This window comes from Mauremys mutica, chromosome 20, assembly GCF_020497125.1.
Source record: "Mauremys mutica isolate MM-2020 ecotype Southern chromosome 20, ASM2049712v1, whole genome shotgun sequence".
In the NCBI taxonomy this organism is placed as follows: domain Eukaryota; kingdom Metazoa; phylum Chordata; order Testudines; family Geoemydidae; genus Mauremys; species Mauremys mutica.
In genome coordinates, this window is record NC_059091.1 from 17,143,699 (window position 1) to 17,164,931 (window position 21,233).

The following is a 21,233-nucleotide window of genomic DNA, read 5'->3' on the forward strand; positions in this document are numbered from 1 at the left end:
CCGAGCGCAGGCTCCAGCCCAAGCCCAAATGTCTACACTGCTATTTTGAGTCACGCAGACAGAGCCCCACAAGCCCGAGTCAGCTGACCGGGCCAACCACAGCAATGCCGCAGGGCTTGTATGCCGTGTAGACGTACTCATAAAGGGTTAGGTGTAAAAGCTAGTCAAGACCATTCTGGGCACCTAGACTGACCTCCCAGAGAATTTCACCCACAATTCACCCAATACCTTGTGGCTGAACTGGAGCATAAGTTCTTTTAGAAGGAGACGTCCAGTCTGGATCTAAAGATGCCAAATGGAGAATGCTGTGTCTGCAGGGTCTTATCTGCATAGGCCAGATCTTATCTAAAAGCCATGGACTAAACAGAGACACGGGATATATTGCTTATTACAATAATTTATAACCCACTACAACCCCTCCCTCCCCCTGCCTTTCCTCCCTGACTGGAAGGGCGTTAACAGACCACTTCACCTTCAATGGTCCCTTGAGATATGTGTTAACTACTTGTGCAACAATCTGTTCCATCCTGTAGTTAACTGTGACACTCTACATAAGGCCATGTCTAACTACAGACCTTACCGCGGCACAGCCGTAGGTGGCACATATAAGAGGCTTGCGGGGGCTAAGCCTCCCCAGAAAATGCTGGCCATGCAGGAGGGTAAATGCTACAGATGTGGTGCGGGTCTCCGCCATTTGGAAGTACATCGGCCTGGCGCCTTTGGAGCGCCAGAAGTGAAGCTCCCTAGAAGTTGTGGCGGGGGGTGGGGACAATGGTGCCTGGACTGTGGCCCCACCCACACTTCACCTCAAGTCCCTGCCCAGACTCAGCCTCTTCCCCCGAGGCTCCATCCTTACTCCGCCTCTTCTCCCTGGGCGCCCCACCCGCCACTCGCTCCTCTCCGCAGCGAAGGGGAGCGAGCGAGTGAGTAAGAGGTCAGCTGGCCAGTGGGTGGGCCTCGGGGGGAGACGCAGAGAGGAGCTGGTGGGCAGGTTCAGGGGAGGGGGCAGAGAAGGGCAGACAGGGGGCTCGAGGACAGAGTGGAGGCAGCAAGAAATGGAGTGAGGGTGGGTCCTTGGGGGAAGAGGCAGAGCTGGGGTGGGCCCTGGGGGTGGGGCAAAGTCCACACGCCAGTGGTTTCCCCACCCCCATTTCTAGGGAGCTTCTGGCAGTCACGAGTGAGCCTCCCCAAATGGAAGACTCACGCACCGCCTATGGGCACAGCTGTATCGATGCAGCTGCGCCACTGTAAGATCTCTTGTGTAGCAGTTCTGTGCCAATGGGAGCATAGGCGCCAACTTTCCCCGGCACCGGTGGGTGCTCGTGCCCCCCCACCCCTGGCCCTGCCCTGACTCCAGCCTTTCCCTGCCCCTGCCCTGCCCCCATTCTAACCCCTTCCTCAAAGTCTCCGCCTCCTACCCGCCCCAGTCCTGCCTCTTCTCCAAGCGCGCCGCGTTCCCCCTCCTCCCAGTGCTTGCCTCGCAAAACAGCTGTTTGGAGGAGCAAGCGCTGGGAGCCAGGTGGAAAAGGCGGGGAGGAGAGGTGGAGCGGAGGTGGAGCGGAGGCGAGCTTGGCCGGGGAGCTGCCGGTGGGTGCAGAGCACCCACCAATTTTTCTGGCCCTGGAGCACCCACGGAGTCGGTGCCTATGAATGGGAGAGACGTCTCCCACCTCCAACGAGCGGCTGTAGCTATGTCGGCAGGAGAAGCTCTGCTGGGTTTTTGTTCACACCCCTGAGCGACATACGTTTACCGACATAAGTGGTAGTGCAGACATGGCCTAAGTTCCCCAGACCCGAAGAAGAGCTCTGTGTAGCTGGAAAGCTTGTCTCTGTCACCAACAGCAAGTGGTCCAATAAAAGCTGTTACTTCACCCACCTTGTCGAATCCCCCGGGACCAACACAGCTACAACAACACAGGCTGTGGCTTCTGTATTAGTGTTGTAGGCAGGGCTCAGTTAGATGCCATTTCATTCTGAGTTTAATAATCTCCACATTTACTGAAGCGTTTCCAGATAATACAGGCAAGAAGCTGAGTGAATGTTCTGAGCATTTGCCAAGGAATTTGAAAGAGAAATGCAAGGGAAAGAGAGAGAGATCGATGAGTCTGCTACAGTAAAGATTTTCAAAGGCCCATTGGCTTTTCAGCTGCTTCCGCGAGGAAACTCTAACGCTGAAAAAAACCTCGGACTTGGTTTCCTTCCTCAGTGACTACAATGGAGGCACCCCGAGGGCAGGATATTTAGTTGTCTATTGAAAACCAAAGTATAGTTATGAACTGCGGGCCAGCCCAGGCTGGGGCCCCCTTGTGCTAGGTGCTGCACCAACGCAGAGTAGCAGTTGGTCCCTGCCTGGAAGAGCTGTCAATGTAACTAGAGCAGCCGGGGCAGGGTGAGGGGCAGAACGCCCCCCCAGAGTGACCAATGGGAGAACAGGGCCATGATTGTGGGGGAGGATTGGCTTGAACAGTCCCAGGTTTACAATGGATCCAGCGGCTCCGTGGAGCTGGGCCCATGCTCAGAAGGGTCCCGGCCTGCTCCGCTTGCACTGCGCCACAAGACCTCTCTGGGTCCCCCAGCCCACCACTTGCTCCTCTTGGCCTGCTGCCTCCTCAGCCCCACTCCCCTGCTCCTCTCTGCCCCCTGGCCAGACCCCAATGCAGCTCCGGCTCTGGACAAGCTCGGCTTCCCACCACCTGTGGGGCCCCGCCTGTCTCCCCAGAGCTGAGCTGCCTGGGACTGGTGCAGAAGCCTGGCCACTCTCCCATGGGCGGCAGGTTATATATTTGTGTGCGGCCCGGGCCCCAGCAATATTCAGGGCTGGGCGCCCTGCTCCAGCAATAGTTGGAGCTGGGTCTCTCCCTCGGACCTGCCTGGATCGGGCCCCGGGCCCCGCAGGTCTCCCCCCGCCGCCGCGACCCTGCCTGGAGCAGATCTTAGCCCCCGCCTGCCCCCCCCCCGCCTCCCCGCGTGTTCCGCCCCCCCCCTCCGCGCTGTGTCGCGTCCCTGCCTGCTCCGTGCTGCTGGAGGGCTCCGAGCAGAACTGCTGTCTGCTGCCGCAGGGTCCTAGTGCCTGCCCAACACTAATGGCAAGGCAGGCTGCCCTTACCCTGAGCCTCTCCAACGCCCCAAACCCTCAGCCCCAGCCAGAGCCCTCTGCCCCCCTGCACCCTAATCCTCAGCCCCAGCCCTGAGCACCCCCACATCATGAACCCCTCATCCCCCTGCACCCTAATCCTCAGCCCCAGCCAGAGCCCTCATCCCCCTGCACCCTAATCCTCAGCCCCAGCCAGAGCCCTCATCCCCCTGCACCCTAATCCTCAGCCCCAGCCCTGAGCACCTCCACAGCATGAACCCCTCATCCCCCTGCACCCTAATCCTCTGCCCCAGCCCTGAGCGCCCCCACATCATGAACCCCTCATCCCCCTGCACCCTAATCCTCTGCCCCAGCCCTGAGCACCCCACATCATGAACCCCTCATCCCCCTGCACCCTAATCCTCAGCCCCAGCCCTGAGCACCCCCACATCATGAACCCCTCATCCCTCTGCACCCTAATCCTCAGCCCCAGCCAGAGCCCTCATCCCCTGCACCCAAAACCTCAGCCCCAGCCCTGAGCACCTCCAGCATGAACCCCTCACCCCCTGCACCCTAATCTTCAGCCCCAGCCCTGAGCGCCCCACATCATGAACCCCTCATCCCCAGCCCCACAGCCTCACCCACACTCCAAACCTCTGCCCTAGCCCTGAGCCCCCCTGCATCATGAACCCTCCCTCCTCCACAGCCCTCACCCCACACCCCAACCCTCTTCCCTAGCCCTGAGCCCCCCCGCATCATGAACCCCTCATCCACAGCCCTCACCCCACAGCCCAACCCTCTTCCCTAGCCCTGAGCCCCCTCGCATCATGAACCCCTCATCCACAGCCCTCACCCCACAGCCCAACCCTCTTCCCTAGCCCTGAGCCCCCTCCTGCATCATGTACCCCTCATCCTCAGCCCCACAGTCCTCACCCTGCACTCCCTCCTATCCCCAAACTCCCTCCCACTTCCCACACACCCCTTCCCAACCCCAAACTCCATCCCAAAGCCTGCACCCTTCACCTCCTCCTGCACACCCACCCCCTGCCCCAGCCCAGAGCCTGCACCCAGCACCCTTCCTGCACCCTAATCCCCAGCCCAGGATCTGCACCCCAGACCTCCCCCGCCGAGCCCCCTCCCAGAGCCTTAGGCAGGTGGGGGCGGAGTTGGGGGGGCGGAGTTGGGGGCGGGTTCTGGGCCCCACCAAAATTTTTACAAACTTGCCACCCATGCACTCTCCGCTGGAGGGGTGCGGGGGGAAGGGGACAGTGCGGAGAGCTTGGCTGGGCCCTTCCAGGGGCAGTGCGTTTTGAGGGAGCCCGGTCGGGGCAGGCCCTGGCCTGGCTGATCACACCACTCCCAAGGGACCGGAGCGATTCCCCACCCCATGACCAGGCTCAGCTTGGCAGACACAGTTGCCTCCCAGCAGGGCCAGTGAGTGTGGCTGGGAGGCAGGGCATGGGGGAGTGGGTTTCTTGCAGGGGGTGGGAGTGCTGGGTTGTGAGGGGGCAGGGAAGATGTGTATGTTGGGGCACTAGGGAGTGGGGACATAGGCACCGACTTCTGCTCCCGCCGGTGGGTGCTCGACTCCACCTCTGCCCCAGCCCCACCCTTTCTGTGAGGTCCCACCCCTGTCCCGCCCCCATGCCATCCCCTTCCCCAAAGTCCAGGCCCCAACTCCACCCCCTCCCTGCCCGTATTCCAGGAGGTGAGGGGGATCTAGTCCTTAAAGTTGGGGGTCAGGCTGAGAGACAGGACTCCTGGGTTCTATTCCCAGCTCTAGGAGGGAAGTGGCGTCTAATGGTTAGACAGTGGGGGGTGTGGTTCTGTGGACTCCTGGGTTCCATCTCTGGCTTTGGAGTAGGCTTATTATGTGACAAGGTAATTGGCTCCATTATCTATGCCTCAGTTTCCCCATCAGTAAAATAGAGAAAATTATTGTGAGTCATGACAATCACTGCCTCAAAGAGCTCACAGTCTGACAAAGGAAGGATTAATATCTGAATTTTACAAATGGGAAACTGAGGCACGATGTGATGAGAGGACTTGCCAAAAGTGACACTGGGAGTCTGTGGCAAAACTGGGGATTGAACCCACCTTTGCTGAATTCCAGTCTAGTGCCTAAACTAATGGAAAGAGAAAATGGTATTTCCTCACCTTCACGCAGGGAGTGCAAGGGTTAATTCATTAGCAGTGAAAAGCACTAGGGACTCCTTGCGGGGGGGACAGGGATTAGAGAGCAATGATATCAATATAGAGCACGGTTATCACAGCTGATTGAAAAAACAACACAAAATGTTGCCTCGATTAAAAACAAAATTACTCCTGTTTCCAAATTTTTATATTTTAAAATACAGCTCATCGAAAAGCCCAAACATTTTGGACACATATTTCTCATTAACAAATTTTTTTTGGAGTCAGGGGGAGGGTGTTAGCAAAAAATCGATTTGGAGACAAAAATGTGCATGAAAAATCAAAATTTGGCAATTTGCTACTTGCTGTAATGATTACACTCCAGTGGGTGCCGGCACTGCCTCAGCTGAGCTACCACCATCCTTCACCCTCCCCTCACGTCAGAGTATACTGGCTGGAAGGCCCTTGAATTTGGTCAGGAATAGGAGAGGATTTGGGGAGTTTCACTGATATTTATTTAGTGACAAACTTTCGGGCAACAGTGGGAGTCATTTACACAGCTTTGCTCAGCCAGCTGGGGAAGAAATCCAGCAGCACATGACATATGTGGCCAATAAATTCAAGGGATCGAACGATTGACCAAACAATTGTTCCTACAGGGTGTGTGGTATGGATGCTGGGGGGTCAGTGGACTGCATTGCTGCGTGTCTGAGGAGCATGTCTGTGTGCAGGGTCAGGTGGGGAGCAGGCCAATGCGGGCAACTACCCAGAGCACCGTGGTCAAAGGGGCCTGCCATGGTCAAGAGGCCAGGAGTGGGATGGGCCTCGAGTGTGAGGCTGTGGAAGGGAGCTTGGGGCAATGCGGGGGAGACAATGGGGCTCAAGGGTGATGCAGGGAGCGGTGGGGTCATGGGTGGGGATCCTGGGGAGGCAGCTGGGGCCAGAGGCCCCAAAACACAAGTTTACCCAGGATGTCATATTCCCTAAGGCTGGCCCTGATTATAAGCTTGACACTTCCTGTTACAAGACCCTGTTTTCAGTCGCTTATAACTTTGCCAAACTTTATCCATTTCTGAGAACGAGGCTAGGGAAAGATATGTTCTTTTGTGCGTTTTAAAAAAATGTCGTGACCTATTCTTTGAGACGCTCTAGCACTCCCGGCTTTGAAGCAGGGACTGGAAATTTGGCTGGGGAGCTGCTTTCGTACGAGGGACATGCCTTTTGCTTTTCTGGTGAAAATTCACCCAAATTTGAACAAATTCTAAGCCTTTAAAAAAAATCACAGTTTGAGACTTGCTAGAGCTTTGCTGCTAGACTTCGGCTAAACTTAGTCTAAGGCTAAGCAGGCCAGTCCTAGGTGAGAGGCAGGGGAGTAGATTGGGACTCAGAATCTGGGCAGGAGACTGGGACTGAAGACTGGTGGGGAGGAGAGAGAAGGAAATTGGGATTTGGGGTGGAGAGAGATTGGGACCATCCGGGTAAAGAGACTGGGATTTGCACCAGAGGACAGGGGGACTGGCACTGAGAACCTGGAAGGGAAATGAAGGAGGAGTGGGACTGAGATCAGATGGGGAGCTGGGACAGAGGCTGGGAATCAATGAAATGGGCAAGGAGTGGGCATCTCAAAAGTTAGGAAATGCCAGAATAAAGGATGGCTGTGTCACCTTAACTCTGCCCCTTGTGCATATACATTATGGCACAGTCTTTCATTACATGACTGCATACTATTTTTGTCACAAACCCCTGTCTCATTCAGTGCACAGGTTGGACATGATCTAGGGTTGTACAGTGAAGGAGGCTGTTGTCTGTAGAACCCCATTCGTTGAACACATTAGAAACTGTGTAGTGAAAGAGCCAGGGAGTGGCAAGCTGAGAAAAGAGGATCTCATGGTTGAGGCAGTTGAATTTTGCCCTGGAGAACTGGATTTTATTCCTGCCTCTGTCTCTGAGTTCCTGGGTGCTGCTGGAAAAGTCACTTAACCCACACTTTTCACAGGCAGTGACTAATTGTGTATTCCTCATTTTGTGGGTGCCTGACCTAAGATCGTGAGCACTTGCAGCTGCACCTGCAGTCAGTAGGAGCTGTGCTTTGAACATGCTATCTGCTGTGTAACAAAAAATCAGGTCCTAGGTGTCTCATATTAGACACCCATAATTAATGGATACTCTTGCCCTTAATCTCCTTGTGCCTCATCTGTGAAATGGGGGTCATGCCTCCTCTTCTTTAATAGCTGTGAAGCACTCGGATGTTATAGTGATGAGCACCATAGAAAAGCCCAAGAAGAAATTAATAATTCTGTCTTCAGAGCAGGATATGAATCATATTCAGTCAATAGTCAGGGGCCACCATTGAACAAGGAGAAAGCGACCTACTGAATACATCCATCCTGTGCACTGAATCCCACAGGGGTCCGGTGGAAAAACTCGCATGCAATCATGTATTCATAGACTGCACCGTAACGCACTGGGAAACTGAGGCCCAAGAGGGACTTGGTGACAGAACTGGGAATTGAATCCTAGCTGTCTCACGTCTAAACTTGTGTGCTAACAACTGCACCACCCTTCTTTCATTCGGTGCCTCTGTCCATGTCGCCACTAGCTAAAAAGCTGTATTTTAAGTGCGCAATAACTAACGTTAAATACCCATTGTGGCCAAGGCAAGCTGTAATGCTAGCACAGGGTGTTCTGGTGGAGTTAAAAATACACTTTTCCCTAGTGTAAGCACCAGCTCCTTATACCAGCAGCCTAGCCATAAGGGAAGGATGTACCCAAAGATAATGGGGCACATGGGTTTCCATGGGGCAGTTCTGTACAGCGGAGCAGAGCTGGTCAAAAAATGGACTTTCCAACCTGCAAAAAAATCCAAAAAAACCCAAACCCTTGTCTCAAATCAGGATATTTCAACATTTTTTCACTAAATGAAACTCTTGAGGAAAAATTGTTTCAGGGCAATCCAAATGTTTTGATTTTGATAAATACAAAATATTTTGATTTTGACCCTTGCTTGTTTAATACATAAAATGTAAAATTCTCAATGAAAAGTTGTTTCAAAAGAAAAGCCAAAAATCCAAACTTTTTTCCTGAAATTGTTGCAATTTTGACATTTTCAAAACTTTTGACTGTTTTGACATTTTCAAATCCCCCCCCCACAATTTTATAAGCAAAATTTCATCAAAATCCGTAAGATTTTGCCAAAATTTTTGGCTTAACCAAAATGGCATTTTCTGATAGAAAATGGTTTCAACTAAAATTTTCAACCCAGCTTGGAGAAGCTTTGTTCCCCCTTGTGGCTCCTCTTCGTGCCCCTTTGCCCCAGCACCGGGGCTGGCGCTGCCCCCTCCCCTCTCCCAGGTGCACACCTGGGGCACTAGCACTTTGGGATGCAAGGCACTGTTTAAATGCAAGTGATGACAACCCAGGTGTTTCTCTGCTGGCTGCAGGCATCCTCTGTCTGCTGGGGGACTGTAGACAGAACTGGCCCAGCTACTCACTGCAAACAGGTTACTCAACCCATTCTGCCCATGAACCCGTCACGACCCCAGCAGATTTTCTCAGACACTGAAATTGTTGGATGAAGGGGGTTATTTAGAGAGCTTTTATTTTGTGACTGTTGTGGTTTTTCCACATGCCATGTGCTTGCACCCTGGAGGATGTGGAATACAGATGAGAGAGCGTAGTCTGTGCATTGCTCCTGTGAAACAGTCTGCAGTGATTCTGGCAACAAGATGGCTGCCATCTCTGTGCCTGATCTACACAGGGCACGTGGCTGTGCCAGCCCCAGCCCTGGTTTTGTAACTCAAGCTATCTACAGCAGCCCTGGCTTTTAGCTTTGGATGTTGCCAAGACGGTGGCCATCACACCTGCTGCACAGGGAGCTCCCACATGAATAGGTTTTGCAGCAAGCTCAAGAACCTCCTGCTCAGGTGCCCTAAATCTGACCCACCCCACCCACAGCCCCCAGGGCTCTCTGATGGCCACTGGGGAGGGGGTGGATAGTGTCTGTTTCAGTCCCAACCCTCCCCATAAAGAACCCTCACCCCGGCTGGTTGAGCCACTACTTTGGATTGGCCAACAAGCCTACATGGAAGGGTTGTTGTCATTGGCTAGTTGTTTTGTTTTTAAACCCCATTGGCTGCATGGAGCTGTGGGGAAGGCATAACAGGGGGATTGATGGGAGCAGCAAAGAGCAATAAGGGGACCTACAAGCTGGCCAGATCCAGCCGAGCCCTGTGCTCTAGGGATTAAAAGGTGCTGCTCACTGAGGGCCATTCACCGGCTGGGGCAAAGGGGCCTGGGGCTGGTCTCAGCCCAGGTCCCTGTGGATGAGTTATTAAGCTGTTGGCCCCCTGGTTCAGAGGCAAGGCTTCGCTCTCAATCCTCCAGCCTGGCATAGGAGACACCTTGCCAGACGTCCTCCACCCCAAACATCAGGCCAATGTCTCCTTACAAAGCCAAAGAGCTTTATTTCCAGATGCTTTGGGCAGGTCCCTGAGGCACCAGCAGGGATGCTCAAAGCTACGATGATGTGCTGGGGACACTGGTATGGCGGGGGGAAGGGAGGCATCTGGCTTAGGACACACACTTCCCAAAGTGTCCACTCATTTCTGGTTGCCTCAGTATTTGGACTGTGAGGATGCCTCAGCCTGAGCACAGAGGAACCCCAAATAAGAAAGCCCTTTGGGAAGAACCCCTGGCCCTGACTATCCCTGGCCCCTTCCAAGCCAGGGATTCTGAACAGCCAGCCACCACAGCTTCCATTGAATGGTGCCTCTTGCCCTGAGCAATGTCAGTGTGGCCCAGCAGCCATATTGGATTTACCACCTCAGTGTCCAAAGCCAGGAGGAGCAGGCCGCACAGGGTAGCACGACTGGTGCTGGGACTAGGTCTCCTCAGTGACAAACTTCATGTCGGCATTGCGGGAGCCGGAGAGGACGGCGCCATCCCGCACCCGGCGCCGGAAGAGGAAGGGGAAAGCCTTCTTGAAGGACTTTCTGAAGCTGTCGCCCATGAAGGCATAGACGATGGGGTTGATGGAGGAGTTGGCGTAGGACATGCAGTTGGCCCACGTCTTGATCTTGTAGGTCTCGTAATTGGCCTGGAAGCTGCCATAGAAGCCCTGGAAGAGGAGGTAGAGCTGGATGGGGCCCCAGCACACAGTGAAGAGTACCACGATCACCACCACCATCTTGGACACCTTGGCCCTCATGGCGACAGAGCGCTCGGACAGGTGCTGTACCTGCTGAGAGAGGGGAGCAGGAACAGAGGCCTGGTTTAGAGCAGGGGGGCTAGGAGCCAGGACTCCCTGATTCTATCCCTGGCTCTGAGAGGGGAGTGGGGAGAAGGGGAGTTGGGGGTGAAGACTCCATGCCCTATTGAGAAAAGTCTTGGGGCTGAGTGATGGGGCTTCCAGATATATTGGGCAGAGGGGGTCCCCAATACAGACACCCCAGTTTACTGCCCCCGGCTCACCTGGTAGTTGTGGTCGATGGGCTCCACGATGGGGCGCCCCACACGCTTGAGCATGATGGAGTAGCAGAGGCAGATGGTGAGCAGAGGCAGCAGGTAGACAGCCAGGAAGGTGTAGAGGATGATGCTGCGCTCCTGGCTTTTGCTGGCGAAGGCCTCGATGCAATAGGTGCGCAGCCCATACCAGTAGCCTACCTCAGTGCGGTGGTACATGGCTATAGGCAGCGAGAGAAGGAAGGAGCCTGGGGACAGGAGAACAAAGGGGTGAAAGGCATGACGGGGCCACTGCTCTGGGGAGACCTGAGGTCCAGCTATGGCTCTGAGCATAAGGAGAACTGATTTGGCACATTCATGAATGGCTGAGGCTGATCAGCATAGAGGGGCTCTGGGTTAGCATCCATCTCTGGTCAGCAAAGACCCAGGAGAGTAGAATAGCAGGGGGCGGTGGGTCAGGATTGAGAGGCAAAAGTAGAGATGAGGTGGGCAGGCAAGGCCTGGAATAGCAGGGGATACAGGTTGGGATTGAGCAGTGCCAGCCGAGCTCTGTGTATAGGGATCCTGGACTGGGATAGCAGGGGGCTGTGGATTGGATTGAGGTGAATTAGCAGATTTGTGGGTGCGGGTGGGATAGAATCAGAACAGAAGGTGGAAGCTTCTATTGACCATCAGATGCCAAGGCACAAATATAAACTCCCTCTGCCTCCGTTCAGAGATCCCAGAGAAGCCTTTGCGCTGGGTATGGGGCTGTGCTGCTGGGCTCAGGACTGGCCAGGGTCAGGCCAGGAATCCCTGGGAAACCTTTTACAAGACCTTTGCAGGGTTGCTGTCCTGGATGCATGTTCAGGGACACAGCTCTCCTCCCTCCTTCCACCATCCCTGGGGGGGGCCCTTCCCCAGCTCTTTGCTCTCCCCCGGCCCCGACACATCCTACTCACTGATCCAAATGGCCACGCTGACGCCCATGGCCACGCGTGGGGTGCGGTAGCGCAGCGACTGCAGCGGGTAGAGGGTGGCGTAGCAGCGGTCCATGCTCATCGCCGTCAGGGTGATGCAGGTGGCCTGTGCCGTCACCTGCAGAGAGCAAGGGTGGCCCAGTGACCCAAGGCAAAGGCACCTGGGGGGCCCTGGCCCTTTGCCAGGCACCACCCTCCCCGCAGGGCAGGGCCCTGGGACTGTACAGTGCCCCAGGTAGCAGCAGCTGCTGCATGTCCCTCCCCAGCACACCCATGCACACACTCACCCATGCATGTTTGCACCCCCAGCCCAACCAGCCCCTCCCCCGCCAGCCCTACCTGTTGCAGGTAGTTGACAAGTTTGCACATGAAGTCGCCGAAGATCCAGCTGGGCAGGGGGTAGAGCGTGGCGGTGAAGGGGACACAGCACACCAGGAAGATGATGTCTGTGGTCGCCAGGTTTGCTGGAACAGATGTGGAACTGGGATCAGGGGTAGGGGCCATGGTGGGGACTGGCCAGACAATAGGGGTGGGGGGTGGGAAGCTTGGTGGCTCAGATGCCAGCCTGGGATCCAGAAGCCCAAGGTTCAATGCCTGGCTCAGTCACAGACATGGAAAAATCACTTGCTCTCTCCTGTGCCTCAGTTCTCTCCCTCTGCTATGGGGATAACAGGCAGGCCTGCCCTTCCCCATAGGGATAAACCACCAATAATTGGAGGGCACTGGGTGATTGGGGCTGTATGAGCCCCAGAGCCCAGGCTGAGTCCCTGATGCACTCAGAACAGCCCACTGGAAATGAAGAGCTGGGTGGGAGTGGGTAGTGATTGGGAATTATGGGCAGGGTGCCTGTCAGCCCCACATTTTCCACTCCCATTTGAAGATGCCAGTCTCTCACCTACTTCCCTTTATCCCCATTGTCTTCCCCCAGCCAGAGCCCCTGCCCCACCATTTATCCACTAGTGCCCCCCTCACTACAGCCCCAAACACTTCTCTCTCTATTCCCCCAACTTTCCTACCTACACCCTTCCAACCCCAGCACTGCTCCCCCCATTCTCCCTCATTGCTCCAAACCCCCATATTCCCACGCTCTGCCCCAGATATGCTATAAGAATCTGAGCCACTCACACTGGAGGGCTGTGCATCTGGAACCCCTGGAACAGCAGCCCCAATGTCTTGCTTTCCTCTGATCACACTCAGTGCTCTTGCTCAGGAAACCTGCCTACATTATCTTAATGGTCTGTCTCCTTTGCTCTGTTTACTTAATGCTGGTTTCCTTGTCCATCCAAAATCAGAGCCTGCCTGGGGTTTTAGAGCACTTTACAATGGTGCTTTTACACTAGGAATTTTGGCCTCAGGAAAACTTTCAGAAGGAACAAGGACATGCTTGAGACACAGTAGCTGAAAGCTGCCCCAGGCAGGGCTCAAACTTAGCACACAGGTGCAATTTAGGCTCAGGATTTACAGCCCAAGGTCTTTGAGCCACCCACTCACTTTAATATGTGCCCTCTGCTGTTGTTAACAGAACCCTCGTCTTGCTACACATGCCCAGTTCAGTCTCTTTGAGCTGACAGTTCAGCATGTTCTGACCCAGAAATCCCAACTCTTAAGTTTGCTTCCAGTGGGTGCCATGCACTGAGATCAGTTGGACCACAGCTGTAGTACTTTGAGCCTCTGCTGTTGGCAAAAGACATGAGAACAGGTTGGTGTTGTAAGGAGCTGGGTTTTGGGGGGAGCTGTATCTCGGGAACCCCTTGCTCACATGATCCCAAATTTGGGTCACTAACTCTATCCCAAGCCCCCATGAGGTTTAGCAATTTTCAAGACAATTGGAGTCAGCGTGTAGATTTCAGAGGACTTAGAATAGTCCCTCTTTAAACAGAAAGCAAGTATGGAGCCCCACTCACAGCAGAATGGGTGCTCTGTTATAATGGGGCGGAACACAGAGTCAAGGGTGTTGAGGGTGCCCTGGGCTGGGATAGCAGGGGGCTGTGTCTCATGATTGAGGGATATTGGCTGCGGGGAGCCCAGTGCCACCCTCTCGCTAATGGACAGTACAGTGCATGTTGTTGAGCCATGATGATGATCATTGATGGAGAGGGGTGTTTCAGGCCAGGAATGGGGTGCAGGGGCTGGCACTGGGGGGAGCAGCAGGGGGGAAGGCATCCAGGTGCTGAGGCTGGTGGGGGTGGTGCTGGAGCACCCACCAGGAAGGTGGCGAGGCACCCAGTAGCAGGAGGGCTGGAGCTGAGGCAGAGGAACCCACTGGGGTGGAGGGGGATGGTGCTCGGGAATGGGGGCGAGGCTGGTGCTCTGACACCCAGCTTGGGGAGGGATGATGTCCAGAGGTGAGGGGGGGCTGGAGCTGGGGCATGCAGCTAGGGGAGGGAAGGTGCCAGGGGATGGGGAGGCTGCTGTTGGGGCACCCAGACAGGGAAGGGAAGAAGCCCAGGGACAAAGGGGGGGCTGGCACTGTGTCACCCAACCAGGGGAGAGGAGGGATGGTCCGGAAGCAAGGTGGGCAGGTGCTGGGGCACCTGTCCAGGGGAGAGAAGGTACCCAGGGGCCAGGGAGGGTTGGTGCACCCAGCCGGGGGTGGGATGGTGCCTGGGGATGGGGGGGTTGGGGCTGAGGCACCCAGCCAGGGGAGGGATGGGGGGGGCACTCACCGATGTAGAAGTTGGTGGCTGTGCGCATCTGCCGGTGCTTGGACACCACATAGATGACGAGTGAGTTGCCCACCAGCCCCAGCAGCATGACGAGGGCATAGAAAAGTGGCACCAGCCAAGCATCCGTCAGGAATGGGGGTGACGTGTCCTCCCCACTGCTATTAAAGATCCACAGCCCCCTCCTGCCAGGGCCCACTGGCGTGCTCATGTCCAGGTGGGGGGCAGCAGTGGGCACTGGTGTCCAAGAGCCATTGTCCAGCCAGCCACCCAACGGAGAGGACTCTGCATCCATCCTTGGTCTCTGAGCCCAGGGCAGGCGGGCGCTGGAGCCAGGACTGGTCCCTGGTTCCAACGTGCCAGTCCTGGCCAGCTTCTTCCCTGGGGAGGGGGAACATATAAACAGAAGGGAAACTGAGGCAAGGGGTGGGGGTTGATCCAGCAGAGATGGGGCACAAAAGCCAGAGCCAGCAACATTACCCCTCCCAAAACGGGCCAGCTGCTCCAAGTGCCTTGGCTTTGTCCTGCAACCATCACTGTGAGACATCCCCTGCTGAGCTGAGCACCCCCACCCACCCCGTCCACTCACTGAGCTGCGCTCAGCTCCTGAGCCCCCCACCGAGCCCAGCCGGGCATTGCTGGGCATGTTTCCTTGGGCCGTGTGCTGAGCTAGCCCCAGCTGCTGGTGGGTCCCCTACGGAAGTGCGGGGTCAGGACTCCTGGGTTCCCAACGCGGGGGGAAAGGGGGGAGGGGGCTGGGAGTCAGGACTCCTGGCTCGATCCCTGGCTCTGGGAAGGGGGCGGGCTCGAGCCGCCCCACAAGCTGCTCCCAGGGCCCCGTTCCCCTTCGCCCCCAGCTCTCACCTGCGCTGGGCGGGACGGGCCGGGGGCGGCTAGCGCCGGGCGGGCGAGCCCCGCGCAGGGCTCCGCTCTCCCATCTCCGATGCTGCGAGCGCGGGTCTGCAGCCGGGCTGAGAGCAGCTGCCGGAGCCCCGCTCAACTTACCGGGGCGGGGAGTGGGGGGGGAGCGCCAAGCTCTGATTGGGCGGTGGGAGCTGTGGCTGGTGGGGCTCGTCCCGGCAGGCGGCTCCAGAGAGACCCGGGGGGGTGCGGACCAGACCCGACCCCTCCCTTGGGGAATCCACGGGGAGGGGCTCGCACCCTGTGCCGAGACCCCGGGCAGCGGCTCGCCAGCGGCTCCCTTTATGTACTGGCAGGAGAAGCAGGAGTTTAGGGGGAAGTATTGTAGGGGGGGGTCTGGGAGTCAGGACTCCTGGGTTCTATTCCCAGCTCTGCTGCCGCTGCCTGTGTTGTGAGCGACCTTGGTTAAGTCACGTCTTATTTGGCCCCTTGGGACCATGCTCCTCACCTGCTTGCTAGGGGGCAGGGACAGTCTGTGAGAGGAGGGGAGTGAAATATTTGTAACCCAAGGCAAAGCTGCCCCCTTGGTCTGGGCACGAGGACTCATTTGGCTGAAAACATGCCCCCCCCCGCCACGTGTGTTGCTGGGGAAGGGAGAGGTTCTCACCCCCCCCCCCCAGTACCTTGGCACTGCACAGGGCAGATATCTGAGGGACAATCGGCCACTTTGTTGGATTTCACCAAAAAGCCCCATTTAGAGGGGAGCAAACAACAGAAATGGGGGGGAACATTTCCAACAAAATGGTTCATAATTTCCCCAGTTTGGGGGCTTTGTTAGTCCTAATAACCAGCTGGCCCTTCACTGACACCTCCAAAAATCAGTAACTCAGGACATTTAAATGTATATAGGCCTGGTCTACACTAGGCGGGGGGTTCGAACTAAGGTATGCAAGTTCAGCTGAACTCGAAGTACCTTAGTTCGAGTTACTTACCCGTCCTCACGGCGCGGGATCGAAGTCCGCGGCTCCCCCGTCGACTCCGCCACCGCCGTTCGTGTTGGTGGAGTTCCGGAGTCAACGGGAGTGCGTTCAGAGTTCGATATATCGCGTCTAGATGAGACGCGATATATCGAACTCCGAGAAGTCGATCGCTACCCGCCGACCCGGGCGGGAAGTATGGACGTACCCTTAGAGTAAAGCCCTGACCCCTCTCCCTGCAGCACAGCACCCCCTAGCACCACACTGGGGTATTGGAGTCAGCGCTGACTGCCAGGGGAAAGTGCCTCCTACCAAGCCCCCTAGGACATGGGGGTAAACACTGGCTCCTAGGGAAATGCACCCCCTGGGGAGTCACCTACCCTGCTTCCTGCAGTACAGCACCCCCTAGTGCCATGAGTGCTGAACCTAATCAACTGCTCGGCTGAAACCAAGATAGCTCGCCCCAGTTATGTTCCCGTCACCAGCCACTTTATACCCTCATCCCCAAATGGGCTTGGCCTGGCATCATTCATCCTTTATCCACCTTTGCTGTGTCCAGGAGTGCAAGTAGTGTGGTACCCTCCGGTACGCAGTACTGGCAAGACATTTTTAGCAGGTATGGGGTACTGGAAAGACTTGGAGCTAGTCCCCCCGCCCGGGGGATGAGGGGGCTGCACTCTACTCCTTAAAGGAGCAGAACATGCCTAGGCACGGCATTCATTCTTCATATGGCTTTAACAGCACCATACTTTGTTTAAGTTTATTAGCATATGTATTGTGCTGTTATGTTGGTCATGAGTCCTCAAGGGAGGTGTTGGGGGTGGGGCAGATGGAAGGTGTTTAAACAGTGTTTTTTATTTTGTTTCTCCCCTTTGGTCTGAATTATCCATGACATCCATACTGCATCACATCAAGTCCAAATCATTAGAGAAATGCCTCTGCTTGCACTGGCCAGAGGATGTTTGGATTCTCATGTCAGCACAGTTCTGCAGCCTTATGGGTGTTGTCCCCAGTGTACATAGAATTCTTCTTTGCAGTCAAACTAATCTAACGTGCATTTTTTAAACTGGAACTGGAGAAGCAAAACAAAGAAAACAAATGCCTCATTTTCCAGCTTTGTAGATGAGAGAATTATAAGTGAAGATTATAATGCTGGACACTGACGGCCTTAAACCAGCTGCCTCAGGAATCTGCCAAGAACTTTGCTGAAAATATGTTCCTCATCACGCATCTGCCCACCTTTATTCGAATGAAGCCCCTTCTGATCTGACAGCTCAGGCATTGTCAGTTTCATCCAGAACAATTTATAAACTTGGAACCTAATCCTGTAAACCCTTAATCATTTGATCAATCCCATTGAAGGCAATGGGACTATTTACATGAGTATGGGCCACTTTTGTGGTAAGAGTTTCAGGAGTCTGTTCTGTTCAGGAATCTGTTCCTATAAAGGAAGTTGAATCCTGCACTGAAATGCAATGTTTGGGTACAATACCATAAAGCAGTTTAGGACACAGTTCTACTTAAAATTTGTCTGTTAATAAGTCATACATATGCTGAAATGGCTTCTCACACAACTCTCATATAAACAAACTGAATACTACATATGTGAGGGGGAAGTGACTAGTTAAGCATGTTGATATTTGTATATACAAAAGGGGGTACCCCAGGGGACGGGGAGAGCATGGTGGCCCTGGGCTAAGGGCGGGGCAGAAAGGAGTCACATGAAGGGTCACATGGGGAGATCATGTCGTCCTCCCTCCCGCACTTGTGTCCCTCCCATGAGTGCAGTACCAGCAAGAAATGATTTCTACTTACACCACTGGCTGTGTCCTACCCACGGGGTCATTTGTTTAGATTAAAACAACATGTTCCTTTATTTTATTAGGGACAGAAATCACCCTCGCATCAGTAACTGGCAGGTTTTCCCTGCTTTCCATTTCCACACTTCATTTTTCTCCTGGGCGCCATCGCTTTGACACAAAGGGTGCAAAGTCTGTGACAGTTGTTAGCAGATTCATATGCCCAGCCGTCGAGGTGCTCCGATTGGGCCTGCAGATTTCACCTGCCTTTTATCGATAGTCAATTTACAGCATGCGTCGAGAAGCTCTGCTCTTGTAGAGCCCTTATTGATTCTGTCTCCTGCCTCGTTAATTAATGGGCCCTGTATGCTCTGTAGGGCTTTTGTCCTGGCTTCTGCTTATAAAAAGCCTTTCTTATGCTGCTCAGCCACTTTAGCTCAGATACTACAGTGACAGGTGCTAATACAAGAGAGCTAGAGAGACCCCCAGCTAGAAGGGTGTGTAGGGTGTGTGTGAGAGAGAGACGGATGCACATGGGGATAGATGGACAGATGGATGGTGACAGGCAGAGAGCACTCTCCTCTGACAACTTATTTCCACTCTTAAAATTAATCACACAAATCACAACCAACCCAAATCCAATTTTAATTTCCAGCTCGGCAGTATTTCATCTTGGGCCAAGTTGGGAACATGCATAGACACTGTAAATCTTCTGGAGCGGTACACTGGGCCAGCAGGAATCTTGTCTCCTCGCCAGCCCCAGCCATGGCCTTTGTGTTTGAGCTGCATGTCCAATGCCGGCTCTGCTGAGTTGCCGGATGGCACTGTAGGCAGGGAGGGGCAGCTACTAATGCAGGCCTCGGCAGCACTTTGGGAGGTTCGGAGGCTGACGCCCACCCCACTGTTTGTGGGATCATCCCGGCTTTGTTCGGGGATTCCCGCCAGCCCGAGGGTGCAGCTGGTCCCACCACCCCTTTCAGAGACCCCGTCCGTCTCATATTCTGAGAACGTTCCCACCTGGCCCAAGTTTGGGACGTCAGTGAACTGCAATCAAGCTAAGAAAGAAAGCAAAGGCCATTGCTGTGAAACTGACGCAGGTTTTGTACTGGTGTAGCTATTGCCGCCAGGGGAGTGACCTGTTACTGATACAGTTATATCAGTCCAACTGCTAGCATGGACCCAGTCATGCTGGTGTAAAGGCACCTTACATTGGTGTTGTTTATTCTTCTTCCTGTACAGGACCAGCACCCAGCGAAAACGCTCGTCCTGGCTCTCAGCACCTCACCTTTCGATTATTGCAAAATCTTTCTCTCTGGCCTAGACAAAGGCAGCCATGTCTCGCTGGTATCCATTCCGAATGCTGCTGCATAGACCCTTTTCCTGGCCTGTTGCTTTGACGACATCACCCCTTGCTTGGATCCCTCCATCAGCCCCTTCTCTAGCACATCAAGGTTAAAATGCTTGTATTCGAGGCCCTTCACATCCTATCCCCACCCCACCTGACCTGTCATCTCTCATTCACTGTCGAGGGATCAGCGCCTGCCTCCAACCAGTCCATGATCCCAGCCTTCTTCACCTGCTGGTTAGGTCATTGTGCTTTCTCCCCTGCTTCCCCTCCCAGAAACATCTCTAAAACTCACTCCTTAGCCTCCTTCCATCCCTCCCTCACACTCTCCTTTGCCATGGTGCTGAGGAGAATCTGGACACCAGTTAGGTGGTTGGTGCGCTGAGGCCCTGGCCCATCCTGCTGATCAATAACATCTCATTGTTTCCTTGTAATCCCCACCCCACACTGGTCTGTCTGTCTCCATCTGTTGTCTCTTGTCTTTGACTGGAAGCTCTTAGGGGAAAGGATTGTCTTTTGGTTCTGTTTGTTCAGCACCTGGCACAATGGAGGTCTGGCCCCTGACTGGCACACTTGGCCATTACCATAATACAACTAATAGATAATGTACAGTATCTACCACAATGAGGGTCTGGCCCTGACTGGTGCGCCTGGATACTACCATAATACACCTAATAGATAATGTACAGTGATAACACAATGGAGTCCTGGTCCATGCTTGGGATGGTTGGTGCTACCGTAATACACCTAATAAATAATGTACAGCACCTAGCATAATGGGATCGTGATCCATGACTGGGGCTCCTAGGTGCTACCATAATATTCCTAATAAACCATAATAATGAGCATATTTCTACCGACGTAACTGCGTCCACACTAGGGGGTGTTGTACAATTTTAGTAGTTAAAGCAGCACACCTTCAGTGGGTGTAGACAGGGACAACTCTATAGAGGAATGCTGTGAAACTGCCCCAGATGCAACATGCCAGCAGAGCCAACAAGCTGAAATGGGAGAGAAAACATTTTGCCTTCCCCCTCCATCCCAGTCACCACAGAGGCCAGGTGAGTAGACGGATCAGTGAACAATGGGGATTGTTCCCTTGTGCTGGGATTGGCAAAGCAGCCAGACGATGGAAATTTCCATGGGAATCGGGTGCCAGTTTTGACTTGGCTGCACGCAGAAGTTCCACAGGTTTGATTTAAATTGGCTTCAAACTGGTGCAAGCTCCGTGCAGACTCTCTTGTTCTGGTGGAAGAGAGGCTTATTTCAATTTAGGGTTCATAGATATTATGGTCAAAAGGGAGCATGCTGAGCCAGTCTGACCTGCAGAATGCTCCTACATGTAGTTTCTCAGTCTGCCTGAGCTGCAGTGAATCTTTTAGAAAGGTTTCTAATCAGTGCTGTCTCCACGGGGAGAGGCACCCCCTATGGAGCCCTCCACACCCTCCCCTGCGACACAGCACCTCCTAGCACCACATAGGGTCATTGCTGTCAGTACTGACTCTGAGGGTAGAGCACCCGCTACTGAGCTCCTCACCCCACTCCCTGCAGCACAGCACCCCCCAGAGCCATGCTGGGGCATTGGGGTCAGCATTGACTGTGAGGAGTGAGTGCCCTCTACTAGGAGCACCAGAATGGGGTGGCCAGAAGGCCATGTGGGGAAGGGGTGGCATGGGAGTGGGGCCACAGGGGGAAGGGGCAGCACAGGGGCGCAGGACCACAGTTTGAGTGCAGGTGCCCCCCCCACTTCTAGGGAGCTTCCGTCACCCCACCCTCTATTGAGCCCCTGCCTCAGTCCCTGCAGCAGCCTGGGGTTTCCCAGTCCAAGTACTAACCCAGTCTGTCCTTGCAGAAATAACACGTCACCCACACAAGACAGATTGTCGCTGGCTTCCAGCCTGACTGACTCCAATTTTAAGGAGAGTGTGAGGTACAAGGGCACTCAAGGAAATGGGGATAGCCG

General features: G+C 54.6%; 2 protein-coding genes across 3 annotated transcripts in view; both read right to left on the minus strand.

Annotated features, from left to right (window-relative positions):
* LOC123353799 (resistin-like) overlaps positions 1 to 21,233 on the minus strand; it is a 98,484-nt gene that overhangs the window by 41,310 nt on the left and 35,941 nt on the right. The window lies entirely within an intron of this gene.
* Positions 5,513 to 15,289, minus strand: LOC123354109 (G-protein coupled receptor 54-like). 2 transcript variants are annotated; one of them, XM_044995793.1, is made up of 6 exons: positions 15,153 to 15,289; positions 14,292 to 14,669; positions 11,965 to 12,089; positions 11,608 to 11,743; positions 10,676 to 10,914; positions 5,513 to 10,442 (listed from the first exon to the last, which is right to left on the minus strand). In XM_044995793.1, the coding sequence occupies exons 2-6, from the start codon at positions 14,581 to 14,583 to the stop codon at positions 10,086 to 10,088; spliced, it is 1,149 nt and encodes a 382-aa protein (XP_044851728.1). In that variant the 5' UTR covers positions 14,584 to 14,669; positions 15,153 to 15,289; the 3' UTR covers positions 5,513 to 10,085. The 2 variants fall into 2 exon arrangements, with proteins under 2 accessions (XP_044851728.1, XP_044851727.1); XM_044995792.1 differs by having other exon boundaries at positions 5,514 to 10,445.